Source organism: Aquarana catesbeiana, linkage group LG03 (assembly GCF_042186555.1).
Source record: "Aquarana catesbeiana isolate 2022-GZ linkage group LG03, ASM4218655v1, whole genome shotgun sequence".
NCBI lineage: Eukaryota > Metazoa > Chordata > Amphibia > Anura > Ranidae > Aquarana > Aquarana catesbeiana.
The window spans coordinates 389,484,098-389,500,284 of record NC_133326.1 but is presented as its reverse complement, the minus strand read 5'-3'; the positions used below and the strand labels follow the sequence as shown (position 1 = coordinate 389,500,284).

Here is a 16,187-nt window from a genome sequence, read left to right as displayed (position 1 = left end):
AGTTTATGGGGGTCTGGGCTGGCTCAGGTAGGATGAGCAGTTCCGTCAGCGCAAAGCAGTATGCCCATCTATTAGACATTAGTCTTTGGATGTGGCTTATGACCTCGGCGTGGGCTGGGATGTAGTTTTTTCAGTCAGGAGCCGGCGGCTCTTCTTCCTCTGGACAGCTGGCCAACAAATGAAAGGGGTGTTAGTCTTTTAACGAAGGGAATTTTAAGTTTGGAACAACGTACAAATTCAAAAACACGAGTGCTCCGGTTGTGGGGGCTCCCATGAGAAAAAGGGAGGACTCCGGTGAGCATAGCAAGGATGCGTCCATTTCTAGGTAGGTATCCACGGTGGGAGGTGGCGGAACTGCTGGCTTCAGGATTCACCGAGGGTTTTCGTATTCCATGTAGGCTTACCCATCCCCCCCCCCCCAACCTGCAGACAATTTGAAGTCGGCGTTGGCTCGCCCAGAGGTAGTGTCCGAAAAATTGGCAAAAGGTTGAGCTGGGTCGCATGGCGGGTCCGTTCGCTTCACCGCTGGATAATTTGGCGATTTCTCCTTTGGCGGTCATTCCGTGGCCATTCGGTTGTTGCAGCGGCCATTCGGTTGTTTTTTGGATACGCAGATCCAAGACCAACCAATCCGGGCGGGGGGTTCGAGTGGAATTGTTTGGTGTTACGGGGTCGCCGACTTGTCTGGTGCTGGTTGTTTCACGTTTCCTGGAGTCACGCCCAGTCAGGACCCTAGCTATTGCATGCGGATGGTTTGGCTTTGTCTCGGTATCAATTCATGGAAGTGTTTTGGAGGTGTTGGGATTTTGTCGGTCAGATTTTGCTTCTAGTTCCTTTTGTATTGGGGCTGCAACGGAGGGGTCTGAGTAAGGGGGCCTTGCGGAGAATTGGTAGGTGGGAATATCAGCGTTACCGCCTGTATGCGTCCTTAGTTGCTATGAGCGAGTTACTTTATGTGAGGTTTGCGCATGTGTGCTGTGCTGTTCTGTCCTGTCCTGTATGTCCCCTCTGTTTTATTAAGGGGGGGGGGGTTGGCTTGGTGTTTTTTCTTCTGTGTGTGGTGTTGTTTTTTTTCTTTTCAGCGACTGGCTCCTGCTTGATCTGGATATTGGGTCACTCTTATGTCCACAGATCCCCTGATGTGTTAGTGGTGAATGCTGGGGGGGGGGGGGGGGGGGAGATGATTTAGGGCTGCTGTCTGTGAGGGAATTCATACGGGATGTCAAATTTGACTTCCTGCAGCTTCAAATAGATTATCTGGACATGGTAGCCCGTACCCAATGGAGTGGGGCTAGGTCAGTGGCAGGCATTAAGGCAAATCGGGAGGTGGCCAGATTTATGATGCGCAATGGGGGTTTGGCGGTGCGACACCATGAGCTGGAGGTTGAACCTTGGAGATAGTTATGCAGGGACGGTGTTCATTTGAATGCCTTTGGGAGCGACGTGTGGCGTCTGGGTTTGGAGAAGTATATACAGAGGGGCCTGAGGGTGTGAAGGTCTGCTCAAACCTAAAAAGGTGTCAGGTTTGAGTGGTGGTGGCGGGGTGCAAAGTCCCCCCAAAGTCCTTTTTGGGGAGGGGAGACGAGAGAGCGCCCCCCCCTTCCTGAACCGTACCAGGCCACATGCCCCCAACATGAGGATGTTGATGGGGACAAGGGCCTCATCCCCACAACCCTTGCCCGGTGGTTGTGGGGGTCTGCGGCGGGGGAGCTTATCGGAATCTGGATGGGGAACAAAGGAACCCTCAGATCCTGCCCCCCCCATGTAAATTGTCCCCAGGGGGCGCGCGAGAGCAGGATTCTGGGAGGACGTCATAGTACACCCTCCCAGAGTTATCCGACCGCACTGCAGCCGTCATTCGGCTATAGCACGGTCGGCAAGTGGTTAAGGGTACAAGATAAAGAGGCTCTAACAGGCTCTATGGACAGGCCAGGGGCACCACACTAATAATCCATGCGCCCGGCCCCTAATCTACATGCATGGTGCCGGAAGCATGGTTTCCAATGTTTTTTTGTAGCACATGATTTGAGCCTGAGGCTCTAATTGGCAAAAAAAAAAAAAAGTGGGCTCGGGGAACAGAGCATTGCGCCCCGAGCCCACCCAGTTGTGTGACAATAGCAAATTAGTATTCGCTATTGTCTTCTTGATTCTCCTCCTGGCCAATCAGGAAGCAGGACCTGAGACCCGATTGGCCAGGGAGTCTTAGGACCCACTTCCTGCTCGGCCACGAGGAGAAGCAACAGCCCCGAAGCTTGGAAGAGTCAGGGAGCAGCTCAGCCAGCGGTCCTCTCCTCCCTCTTCCAGGGACAGCTCACCCACAGCCACATCCAGTACTCCCCACCGCCTCAGAAAGTGGAGGGAGGATCAGAGTGTCATTCCGGGACCTGTCATCTGCCTCCTAAGATAAGGAGGCCTATGATTGCCAGGAGGGGGGTATGGGTGTGAGCGCCTTCTTCCCATCAGTCACCCGCGTGGGCAGGGTTGATAGCCGCCACCCCCCCCCCACTGTCTCCTATCGGGGTTGGGGGGGATGGGGGGGGGGGGTTGTTTTTCCACCCCCCCAAAATATTGAGCACCAGTCGACACTGGGCTCTAATGAACTTATGAGCTAAAGAAGGAAAGAAGGCTTCGAATGCGGCCCTCTGAAATCACCTAAGGGCCACATATAATATTCAATATATGTAATGCTTGAGAGGACTTCAGAAACTGAAGACCTAATAGAGAAAATGAGGGTCAGAGTACATGGACATGCTACTTTGACAAAATGAAACTGTTACATGAGGCTAGTAAATATCAATGCTACTACTACACACTGCTGAGGTCAGAGGGCCACACATATACCAAAGGGCCACAGGCTGGGCACCGTGGCTCTAATGTCACTGGAGGGTTACCCCTCTGAACAGTGGTTGGAGCGGAAGTGCCAAAATAACTTCTATGATATTGTAGTGCATCACTATAGCCAATAACGGTTGTTTCTCACATTGGGCCCAAGATTCATTAATAATGCTGAGCAATAATATAAAGGGCAGGACACATTGATTAAGATTAAGGACTGCCACTGATGAAAACCATTTGCCTTGATTTCCACATGTGCCGATGTAGCCTTCCAACTCTAGATTTGCTTGGGAGCGTGGGACAGATCCAACATGAACCATTTTGTTAAAACACATCAAAACCAAAACGTTATGTTGACATTTTCCAGGCCTTAGATTAAGTGATATAAACAAGGCCAGGGATAAATCCAAGGAAAAATACCAAGCTTACTTACTGACTAGCCCGCGGACAACCGAATCGACCTGTCTAACAGTATGCATTAAAAACTGGGATTTAGTCTACACACATTACAGATACCAGGGTGCCTTGGCGAGACTCTGTAGCTTACGCATGCATTTGCAAATGTGTGCAGACTAAACCCCTGCCATCCAATGCTGCAATGGCCAATTATAGGTGAGGGCAGTGGACCCCTTTTTGTAATACTGTTATATTGGTCAGGCAACGCACCGACACCTTTGCAGCCATTGTGATATGTGCTGGGTGCTCAGTGTGCTCCTGTACCTTTAAGAAGGAGTGGTCTCCCTTCAGTCCATCTGCCCTCCACCTATCCATCAGAATGCATGTGCTTCCACTGTGGAGTCACTCATCAGTTAGCGATAGGAATTACAGACACCAGGGTGCCTTGGCGAGGCTCTGTAGCTTAAGCATGCATTTTCCTTGTCAAAAGAAGTTTATTGAGTATACAATGTTATAAAGATACATAAAGTAAGTTTACAAGGATCTATAAAGTAAGCTCATTGTTTTACAGTAGGGTTTATATAGGTAAATATGAAATTTCAAATATTAAACATTGGGTTCACGTAAACCTAAATTAAAGATATATATATCATTTCCTTCGTTACTTTTGTAGGTATTTAAATGATTTATACCTACTATACATATTGTTTACAAGTAGAGTGTATATAGGTCAAATAAATTCTGATAATGAGCTTTAATCGTAAGGTGGAGAAAAGGAAAGAGAAAGAAGAAAAAGGGTTGAAAGGTAGAGGTATGGTCCACAAGGTTGTCCCGCTCGTCAGTTTATTATTCTTTTTAGTTCTCTTTGAAGCCTTAGAATGGGTGTCTCTGTAAGTCATTTAATCTGTTAGCATGGCAACAGGACAGAGTCATTGAAGTTTGACAGGAACTGTTGTTTTATCCAAGGATGCCAAAGTTTTTCAAATTTTGGAATTTGATTTTGATCGATGGCTACCATCTTAGCATGGGACATTGTATTATTCATTCTGTGAATTGTTTCTGCTAGTACCAATGTAGGAGATTTCCATGCCTTGGCCACTGTTTGTTTTGCAGCCGTTATTAGTTGGATCATAAGTTTGAATTGAGAGAGTGTTAACCATTCCGGTTTTAGATTAAGTAAAGTTAAATATGGATCTGGTTGTATTATTTTTTTAAATATTTTAGATGCAATCACGAAGACTTCCTTCCAGAAGGTTTGGATTACTGGGCACGTCCACCATATGTGTAAATATGTGCCTATTTCTGGGCATCCTCGAAAACAAAGAGCTGAGGTATTAGGTGAATATTTTGCCACTCTAGCGGGTACAAGGTACCAGCGAGTTAGGACTTTATAATTTGTCTCCAGTGCTAAGATGTTGGGTGAAGATGACTTAGATGTGAGCCATATGTTAGACCAGTCCGTGTCTTCTAAAGTTCGTCCCAGGTCCTCCTCCCACCTCTGAACGTAAGAGGGTCTATTAAGATTTGCTACTCCATATAATTGATTATAAAGTGATGAAATTGTACCTTTAGCAAATGGATCTTTTGTACAGATTGAATCAAAAATGGATAATTGGGATAATGGTGTATCCCCCTTTAGGAATGGTGTATAGAAATTTTTGATTTGGAGATATCTAAATATCTCAGAGTTTGGTAGATCATATTTTTCTCTAAGCGATGGGAATGAAAGGAATGATTTAGATGCTATGAAGTCATTTAGTGTCTGAATGCCTGATGTTGTCCAAGCTTTAAAAGAGTTTGGGTAGATCCATGCCGGATAAAAGGCCGGATTTCTGATAAGAGAGGAGAGGATTGTGTGGAGATTGTAACTGATATTTGGTTTTTAGTTTATCCCAGAGAGATAAGAAGTGTTTAGTTATGGGATTATGAATTTTAAAGCGGTCTTTAGGATCAAGCCATAATAAATTTGATATTAATAGAGGGTCATTTTCTGAAGCCTCTATAAATACCCATAATGGGATTTCCTGTTTTGCATGGTATTTGGACAGACTGGCCAAATGTGCTGCTCTGTAGTAGTTAGTAAAATTAGGGTATCCCAGGCCTCCTTTATTTTTGGGAAGATGTAGTGTGTATATATATATATATACACATACATACACACACACATACACATATATATATATATATATATATATATATATATATATATATATATATATATATATATATATATATATATATATATATATATATATATATATATATATATATATATATATGTATATATGTATACGTGGTTTAGAAGAGCCCCATATAAACGAAGTTGCTCTTTTTTGTACTATTCTCAAAAAATAGGAAGGAATTGGAATAGGGAGGACTCTGAATAGATAAAGCAATTTGGGTAGAATAGTCATTTTGATTGCATTAATCTTCCCTATCCAGGATAAAGGAAGTTGCGACCATTGTTTTATTAGATTTGTGATCTGTCTTAATACAGGAGGATAATTGGTTGAGAATAAGTCAGAATGAGATGCTGTTAAATGAATTCCAAGATATGGGATTGATTTTTCTGCCCATGTGAATGGGAGTGCAGCCCTAGCCGGGATCAATTCCATGTTTGTGAGTGAAATATTAAGCACTAGGCATTTCTTAGGATTAATCATAAGGCCGGATAGGGCTGCAAATCCATCAAGAGCTGGTATTAAGTTAGGACCAGAGACCTGTGGTGATGATAGAAAAAGTTATATATCGTCTGCAAATATACATAATTTGTGTGTAATACCTCCTACTTCAATGCCAGTTATAGTTTGGTTTGTTCTGATGTATTGGGCCATGGGTTCGAGTATAAGGGCAAATAATAAGGGAGATAATGGGCAACCCTGTCGGGTACCTCTTTCGATATTAAAGGCTTCAGATTTGTATCCAGCATATTTTATATAAGCTTTGGGTTTATTATATAATGCTTTGATCCATGTTAAAAAGTGGGGTCCAAAACCCCATTTTTGTAATGAATATTGCCAGGATACTGTGTCAAATGCCCTCTTAATATCGAGAGATAGAAAACAAAGGGATTTTCCGTTTTTTAGCAATATGTGCCAATAACACTGCCCTGCGTATATTATCGCCTGCCTGTCTATTTGGCATGAAGCCTACTTGATCTCTATGTATTAATTTTCCTATAATGCTATTGAGGCGTTTTGCTATTATTTTTGCTAATAATTTAATATCAAGGTTTAACAGAGAGATAGGCCGATAATTCACACAGGAAGTATCATCAGAAAGGGGTTTTGGGATCATACAAACAATTGCCATTAGTGTTTCTTGCCGAAAAGAATGTCCATCTAGAAGTTTGTTAAAAGTTCCTGTGAGAATGGGAGAGAGTATTTCTGAGAATGTTTTATAGTATAAAGCCGAGTAGCCGTCTGGGCCTGGTCTTTTGTTAAGTTTTAGGTCTTTTATGGCGTTAGCAACTTCATCTATAGTTATAGGCTCATCCAAACTGCTTTTTTGATTCTGAGATAACTCAGGTAAGGTTATTTTTGAGAAGAAGGATTCAGCCTCTGTAGGATTAAATTCATTGTTTGTCTTGTATAAAGTTGCGAGATGTGAGTGAAATTTATGGACTATTTTAACTGGATTACAAGTGTAAACATTTTTTGATAATTTCAAACGTATTGGTTTGAAAGATTTGTTAGTTGAATTTAATGCCCGAGCCAAATATGTACCTGGTTTGTTTGTATTCATGTAGAAATTGTGTTTGGAACGTTTGAGGGATTTATCAACTGACTCAGTGAGAAATAGATCGTATTCCAATCTAGATTTTTCCAGATGAGATTTTGTACTCTGAGATGGATTATCTTGAAAATGATATGTAGGCTGCATTAAAATTGAGTTCTAGTTTTTTTGCTAGATTTTTGCGTTGCCGTTTAAATAGTGCCATTTGTCTTTGTATTGTACCACGCAAGACAGGCTTATGAGCTTCCCACAGTGTTATTGGGGAGATGTCTGTTGTATTATTAATTGATATGTATTCCTTTAAAGCTTGTTCAATGGCCATCTGATGTAGTGGGTGTTTGAGCATTATGTCCGGTAAGTACCACGTTGGGTCATGCGCTTTTGGTATGGCTGAGGCTATAGTAGTGTATACTGCATTATGGTCAGACCACGGAATCGGAATTATATCTGATGCAATAATTTCTGGTATCATTCCTATTGTTAGAAAAATATGATCTATTCTGGTGAAGGTTTGATGAGGGTGCGAGAAATAAGTGAATTTCTTTTTCATTGGGTTACTTTCTCTCCACGAATCTACCAGATTGTATTTGGAAAGAAGTTGAGAAAAAGGTAATCTAGAGGTTATTTTGGATGGTGTAAAAGGTGATTTATCTAGAAATGGGAGGAGGACCTGGTTCGAATCCCCACACATTATCACTGTTCCTATTTTGTGTGTATTAATCACTTGTAATATATGTGAGAGGAATGGTGTAGGTTGTTTGTTAGGAGCATATAAGCATGCATTTTCAAATGGGTACAGACTAAACCCCTGTTTTTAATGCATACTGTTAGACAGGTTGATTCGGTTGTTTGCGGGCAATAAGCAAGCTTGGATTTTTTTCCTTGGATTTATCCTTGGCCTTGTTTATATCGTAGATTAAGTGACTACACTAGATTCCTTTTACTTGGCAATCCTGAGAAATTATACACTCTCATATGGTGACTATGCTTACTCACTCCACTGTATCTATGGGGTGAGCTAAGGTTGCCATTGAGGCTGGACTGCCAACATCTTCCTGACTCCTTAACATTACATGGGTCTGGGAGGAGGTCATGTGATCTGGACGCTACTCCACCTCCCTGCATTAAAACCTATATAAAAGCCATCCACAACTCTGCCCCCACCTACATCACTAGCCTAGTCTCAAAATACCAACCTAATCGCCCTATTTGTCCGTCCCAGGACCTCCTGCTCTCTAGCTTCCTCATCACCTCCTCCCACATCCACCTCCAGGACTTCTCCCGAGCCTCGCCCATCTGGAATTCCCTACCGCAATCTGTCAGACTGTCCCCAAACGTATCCACTTTTAGGCGATCCCTGAAAACTTTCCTCTTCAGAGAAGCCTATCCTGCCTCCATCTAACAACTGCACCATTTTCTCCATTAGCTCATCCCCCACAGCTATTACCCTTTCGTATAACTTGACCCTCCCTCCTAGATTGTAAGCTCTAACGAGCAGGGCTCTCCGATTCCCCCTGTATTGAACTGTATTGTAATTGTACTGTCTGCCGCAATGCTGTGAAGCGCTGCGTAAACTGTCAGTGCTATATAAATCCTGAATAATTAATAAATAATAATAATAATAATAATAATAATAATAATAATAATAATAATATAAAAACGGCTGCAAGTAGGTCGAGTGAAGAGGATAAAATGGAATCCCAACTTACTCCTAACTAGCCTTAAAACTGCCCCCACCCCCTCCTAACACCTATGCCAACTAACCTGTTTAAGAAAGATGTATATACTTACCTTTTTTCAGGCTAGTCACATAATCTGGCTCTCATGTGTCAGCCAGCGGCAGCTGCAGGGGAGAAGAGGCAGTGCAGACAATCAATGGGCCAATGAAGCTTATGGGTGACATCACCACTCCAGGCATTACTAGCTGTTAGAGCGTTCTCTACTCTCCCCTGCAGCTGCTGCTGGCTGATATAGGGGAAATCATGTGACCGGACTACATGGCCGGAAAATAGGCAAGTATACTGATGTTTCTTCTTACATAGGTTAGTTAGCATAGGTGTTGGGAGGGGACCAGTTTAAGGCTAATTTGGTGTAAATAGGAATTCCATTTTAAGCAAAAGTAGAATTAAACCCTCAGTGTTTTTCAGTTTAACACACTAGAACAAATACAATTCTTGAACCACTCTAATTAAGCTTAGTTAGTTCCCCGTATTGTGCACAATAAAATAGACATTCCCCAGTAAACTATTTGTTAAAATTCTTACCCCAGAACTTTCATTTTACAACTGTCAAAGCCGCCGGATCCTGCTCTCTCAGTGCTGCTTCCCTGAACATCTGGTCTTCACAGGAAAGAGTTAAGAGTGGACGGTACAGTCTAATTCTGTTAGCTTGGAGAATAGAGGGGCAGGTGGAGGGAGAAGCAGTTGAGTGCCTTGCCGACCTAGGCTACTAGGTTATGTGTTTTAAGGGAGGCACATAGTGAAAAGAAACATAACTCTAGTTCTCTCATGCAAGCGTAGCACCCTCTAGGTAGGTAGGTGCTAGAGATAGGTAAATTTAGGCCTGTTTGTTTTGATCTGATCTGGGCTGGGAGTGGTTCAGGGTAGCAGCTGGTGACTCACAGGCAGCCTCACTGAGATCTCCCTCTTCTTTCTAGAGTTTGCTGGAATGTTCTAGAAAGAGAGAAGGCGAGGTGGAGCTGCCTGTGGTGTTTTGGGGAACCAATCCCAAACCTGGATTGGCAGGGGGCAGGCCTCCTTAAATACCCAGGGTCAGCCCAGCTGGGGAGGAGTTGTCAGGTGGAAGAGCTGGAGTGAGAGGGTGCGGAAGCTGTTGGGGCCTTTGGGGGGGTTCCCAGTCGGGGGGGGGGGGGGGGGTGTGACTTTGGACATGGGCTCCGGTGCAGTCGGGACCACCTTCAGGAACACACGAATAGGTCATAGCCCAGAGACACAAGAGAGCACTGCTAAAAGGCTCCAGGGAGGACAACTGGTCGCAGCTAGGAGGGGTGGTGAGTGAGGTACAGTCAGGAGGACTGGGGAGACATGCCTGAGAGGACTGGGAGCTTGCAGTCTGAGATGGGTGCAGAACCAGAAGTGTGGACTGTGGTGAAAGGGGCAGTGGAGAGAGGCAGCTGCAGCCAGGAGGGCTGGCAGGGCCTGAAGATGGGTTACTGGGCTCAGTAGCCATATGTAGGACAGCTAGCACCAGAGACTTTCTATTTTGCTACACTTTAGGGGCCTGCAGTCCCTGCCTGCAAATGGAAATTGCTAAGGCCTGGCTGAGCCAGTCTCAGGCCTAACCACTTCATGCTAGCTGTGCCTGAAGATTAGAAAGGAAGCATTGTGCAGGAGGAGAAATGCAGTGTATATATACACACACTGGACTGTATATAATTGTCCCAAGCAAGTGCTACCCATTCTACTGGGCATCCCATATTTCCCTTACCCCATCCAAATTCAATCCCAAAAAAAAAAAAAAAAAAAAAAACAAACACCACCCCACACACAACAAAGCATATAGACTGTTCTATGTCTGAGAGGTGAATGCCAGACAATCCAAGATTTCAGCTGCCCCTATGGGGGTACTGCTACATTAGGGTGGCTCCATAGAATGTTGCAAGAGATAGGAGTAACCAGGAAACCTGGAGCAGAGATCATGGCACCAGCTTCAACTGGGACATGGGCAAGGATTAAAATATGAGGAAGTTGAATACTCAGTAATGGATTTAAATAGAAGTCCATGCTCTAACTAAGCTTAAAACTACTCCCACCCCTCTCCTAACTCCTATACAGTGGGGCAAATAAGTATTTAGTCAGCCGCCAATTGTGCAAGTTCTCCCACTTAAAAAAGAGGAGAGCCTGTAATTGTCATCATAGGTATACCTCAACTATGAGAGACAAAATGTGGAAACAAATCCAGACAATCACATTGTCTGATTTTTGAACTAACTTATTTGCAAATTATGGTGGAAAATAAGTATTTGGTCACCTACAAACAAGATTTCTGGCTCTCACAGACCTGTATCTTCTTCTTTAAGAGGCTCCTCTGTCCTCCACTCATTACTTGTATTAATGGCACCTGTTTGAACTTGTTATCAGTATAAAAGACACCTGTCCACAACCTCAAACAAACAGTCACACTCCAAACTCCACTATGGTGAAGACCAAAGAGCTGTCGAAGGACACCAGAAACAAAATTGTAGCCCTGCACCAGGCTGGGAAGACTGAATCTGCAATAGGCAAGCAGCTTGGTGTGAAGAAATCAACTGTGGGAGCAATAATTAGAAAATGGAAGACATACAAGACCACTGATAATCTCCCTCGATCTAGGGGCTCCACGCAAGATCTTACCCCATAGGGTCAAAATGATCACAAGAATGGTGAATGACCTGCAGAGAGCTGGGACCAACGCAACAAAGGCTACCATCAGTAACACACTACGCCGCCAGGGACTCAGATCCTGTAGTGCCAGACGTGTGCCCCTGCTTAAGCCAGTACATGTCCGGGCCCGTCTGAGGTTTGCTAGAGAGCATTTGGGTGATCCAGAAGAGGATTGGGAGAAAGTCATATGGTCAGATGAAACCAAAGCAGAACTGTTTGGTAGAAACACAACTCGTTGTGTTTGGACGAGAGAGAATGCCGAGTTGCAACCAAAGAACTCCATACCTACTGTGAAGCATGGGGGTGGCAATATCATGCTTTGGGGCTGTTTCTCTGCAAAGGGAACAGGACGACTGATCCGTGTACATGAAAAAATGAATGGGGCCATGTATCGTGAGACTGAGTGCAAACCTCCTCCCATCAGCAAGGGCATTGAAGATGAAACATGGCTGGGTCTTTCAGCATGACAATGATCCCAAACACACCGCCCGGGCAACGAGGGAGTGGCTTCGTAAGAAGCATTTCAAGGTCCTGGAGTGGCCTAGCCAGTCTCCAGATCTCAACCCCATAGAAAACCTTTGGAGGGAGTTAAAAGTCCGTGTTGCCCAGTGACAGCCCCAAAACATCACTGCTCTAGAGGAGATCTGCATGGAGGAATGGGCCAACATACCAGCAACAGTGTGTGACAACCTTGTGAAGACTTACAGAAAACGTTTGACCTCTGTCATTGCCAACAAAGGATATATAACAAAGTATTGAGATAAACTTTTGATATTGACAAAATACTTATTTTCCACCATAATTTACAAATAAATTCTTTCAAAAATCAGACAATGTGATTGTCTGGATTTGTTTCCACATTTTGTCTCTCATAGTTGAGGTATACCTATGATGACAATTACAGGCCTCTCATCTTTTTAAGTGGGAAAACTTGTACAATTGGTGGCTGACTAAATACTTTTTTGCCCCACTGTACGAACCACCCTGTAGAAGGAAGAGGTTTATATCCAGCTATTCTTAGGGTGCTCCGGTCCAGTCTGGTCACATGATCCACTCCCAAAGGCAGCTTCAGGGGAGAGGAGGAACAGCCGACAACGAATGACCCATAGTAAGCTTATGAGTGACAGCTGGTCATCACCTAAAATAAATCAGCGCGAGGATTCTCCCATCCACCTCAAAATGTGACCAATGTATGGGCAGCTTTAGTTAGAGCCTAGACTTCCAATTTAAATCAGCTACTGAAAGTGCTTAACAGCTTCAGCTCCGGAAAATTTTACCCCCTTCCTGACCAGAGCACTTTTTGCGATACGGCACTGCGTCACTTTAACTGACAATTGCGCAATCGTGCGACATGGCTCTCAAACAAAATTGACGTCCTTTTTTTCCCCACAAATAGAGCTTTCTTTGGTGGTATTTGATCACCTCTGCGATTTTTATTTTTTGCACTATAAACAAAATAAGAGCGACAATTTTTTTTTTGGGGGGGGGGGGGTGTCGGGGAAACAAAATCGCAATAAGCGTTTCATTGGTTTGCGCAAAAGTTATAGCGTTTACAAAATAGGGGATAGTTTTATGGCATTTTTATTAATAATTTTTTTTTTACCAGTAATGGCAGCGATCTTTATTGTGACTGCGACATTATGGCAGACATTTGACACATTTTTGGGACCATTGTCATTTATACAGCGATCAGTGCGATTAAAAATGCACCGATTACTGTGTAAATGACACTGGCAGTGAAGGGGTTAAGTATGCCCTAGGGGAGTGATTCTAACTGTAGGGGGGATGGGCTGTGTGTGCGTCTCCCGGCCGGCGCACACGCAATGGCACGGCAGGGAATTCAAATGGACGTACCTGTAAGTCCATTTGCCCAGCCGTGCCATTCTGCCGACGTACATCGGCGTGCGCCGGTCGGGAAGTGGTTAAGGAAATGAGGGTTTCATATCACTTCAAACTAACTAATTGGATAAAACAGAAAACCACCAAGGTCACACTAGTCTGAGAAAAAAAAAAAAAAAAAAAAAAAAAAGCGCGATTTTGAGTTTATCATTTCTTATGCGAAAAATAGTTTTTGCAGATAAAGTCAGTTATTTGCAAACGAATTCCATGGCCATTTTTTCTAGCACAAACATGGTTACATGCTTGTTCTTTCAGCTGAAGATAGACGAGCGACCTTAAAAAATATGTATTTATGGTGCCTAGAAAAAGTTTTGCTATCTCATGCTGTTGCCTGTGTATTTTATGGATGATCTTCTCTACAGGGAGGATAATTTGTTACTGTGCTCAACCCAGGAACTGACTTGTAAACACATTTCCTACATATCTGATCACTTGCAAGTGTAAATGAACACAGCTATGTAAAAGACGGGAGTGCTTACCACCACTATGATTTTAAATGGTCACTAAATGCAAATTTTTTTTGGGTCAATTTTGGATGGGGATCCATTTGTCCTGTTTACATTTATCATCAAAGGTGAAAGTAAAAGAAAATCCCAAAATTTGGTTTGACATCAGAACAGCAACACCCCTTTCACACAGAGACGGTTTTAGGCGTTTTAGCTCTAGAAATAGCGCCTCCCATTCATTTCAGTATGACTTTTCACACTGGGGCGGTGCGCTTGCAGGACGTTAGGAAAAGTCCTGCAAGCAGCATCTTTGGGGCAGTTTGGCAGCGCTGTATTTAGTGCTCCCAAAATGCCCTGCCCATTGAAATGAACGGGCAGCGCTTCCAAAACGCCTTAAAAGCACTTCGGAAGTGCCACAACATGGGCGCTTTTAACCCCTTCTTTGGGGTTAAAAGCGCCCTGCTAGCGGCCAAAAGGCGCAGCTAAAATGAGCGGCGCTTTAGCGCTGACACACCCCTGTCCCCAGTATGAAAGGGGTCTTATAGAGGAGAAATCTTCCAATGGGAACACTAGTTCTGGTGACACACTGGAATTCCCTCACTTTGGAGCAATTTACTCTCACTTTTTGTTTTGGCTATGGAACAGGAAGTGAAGGGCATCTCTATAATGGAACACAGATGGCAAAAGTTAAAAAAAATAAATAAAACACGATGGGGTTATAACTTACTCTACCAAAAATGAAAACAAAGTTTTACCTTTAGTGTACACTTTAAAACTTTGTATGTGCATTGTAATTACCAATAAAAATTAAACTACAACTGTAGCAAGTGTGTATGCATAGTAACCAATCGGCTATTAGCATCAGCTTGTTATATTGAAGTGGTTGTAAAGGATCAAGGCATTTTAACTTTCATGCATGAAAGTAAAAAAACATTTTGTGTGCAGCAGCACCCCCTAATACTTACCTAAGCCCAATCTTCCTCCAGCGCTGTGCACGGGAGCCTTGGCTCTCCCTTCTTATTGTCTGAGACAGCAGTGGGAGCCATTGGCTCCTGCTACTGTCAATTACAGCCAGTGAGCCAATGAGGAGAGAGCAGTGGCAGGGTCAAACCTGGTGTGAATTGACACACAGAGCAGTGGCTCAGGAGCAAGCTGCTTGCTATGTGGGCACTCGGCAGGAGACCTGAGAAGAGGAGGATCGTGGCTTTTCTGTGCAAAACCATTACACAGAGCAGGAAAGTATAAACAGAACAAGTTTTTTTTTTTTTTACTGCCTTTAATATCACTTTAAACAATATCTTGAAGCCAATTGGTTGCCATGTACAACTGCTCCAAAGTCCATCTGCTCAAGTCTTTTATACCAAGAGAAAAAAAAAAAAAACACCCCACACACACACACACTTAATAAGATTGCATTGTAAACAGATATTTATGCATAACAGTGCGTGTAAAGATATTTAAAACATAGCAAGTAAAGATGGCCTTGCATGGGTAGTAAATCATTTGGAATTTTTTTTTTTTTTTTAATATATATTATTGGAACATTTGTTTGATTTTTCTAATTGTTGATGGGGTCAAATCAGTGATTTATATTTAAATGCAATGAAGACAAAAATAAATAAAAGTTATAATACAGTATATTGAAATTCTATTTTGGGAAATTCCATTCATGCCAAAATCAAATGTGAAATATTCTGACAAATATACTGACATTTTACATACAATCATTCGTACAAAAATCCACCAAGGTATGGCCAACTTCACTATACCCCACTGCTTGTAAACAGAGGTTTGTGTGTATTACTGCAGAGAAGATGTTTTAAGCATACGATTAAAATAGCAACCCCCCCAAGACTTGACGATAAGCCATATACATTAACTGTTGTATGTAGCAATACGTGTAGTGCAGAGGGGGCTTATTTTACATGGTTTACACTAAAAGTTTATCCAACAACATCTAGTAAGAAATAAAAACACAAGCACTGGCAGGTTCATAGGAAATAGGAAGTCCCTTTCCAAAGACGCCCTTAAGTTCAGCCATAGCTCTGTAACTACAAGGCAAAATGCTAACAACTGTTATCCATGATACATTGATTTCCACCCCCAGCAAAATCCCTCAAGGCAGTGCCTTACCTCCTCTATTTCCATCAATATTTCAGGCATTTTGTGGCAGTGTACTAAGAATATAGCAGTGAGAAGGCGGCTGGGGAAGCTGCAGAGCTCTGCTCCGGTCTTTGTCTTTTCAGTAGTGAGCACATGGAATGAGGAAACACCAGCTGCCCTTTGCACAGGGCGGCTGTTTAATTCAAGCTCATGATTATTTCAATCAGACAATGACAGCTTGTTGTTTAGCTAAGTAGCAGCTAGCCAAATTTAAGCCTTGCTTTAATTAACTAATAACAGTTTTAGACATTCCTACTTCTGCAGATGTAAATCTTCTCTTGTCAGGGGTGGAGAATTCATTTCATTTGACCAATAATGGAGTAAAATGTCG

At 43.1% G+C, this 16,187-nt stretch overlaps 1 protein-coding gene across 1 annotated transcript in view; it reads right to left on the bottom strand.

The window, feature by feature from the left end:
• Nucleotides 1-15,972, bottom strand: part of MAT2B (methionine adenosyltransferase 2 non-catalytic beta subunit) — a 113,083-nt gene extending 97,111 nt beyond the window's left edge. The window contains exon 1 of the mRNA XM_073620697.1: nucleotides 15,827-15,972. Coding sequence (XP_073476798.1) covers nucleotides 15,827-15,856 — 30 coding nt within the window. The 5' untranslated portion in view covers nucleotides 15,857-15,972. The remainder of the gene's footprint in view (nucleotides 1-15,826) is intronic.
• Between the last annotated feature and the right edge of the window lie 215 nt (nucleotides 15,973-16,187).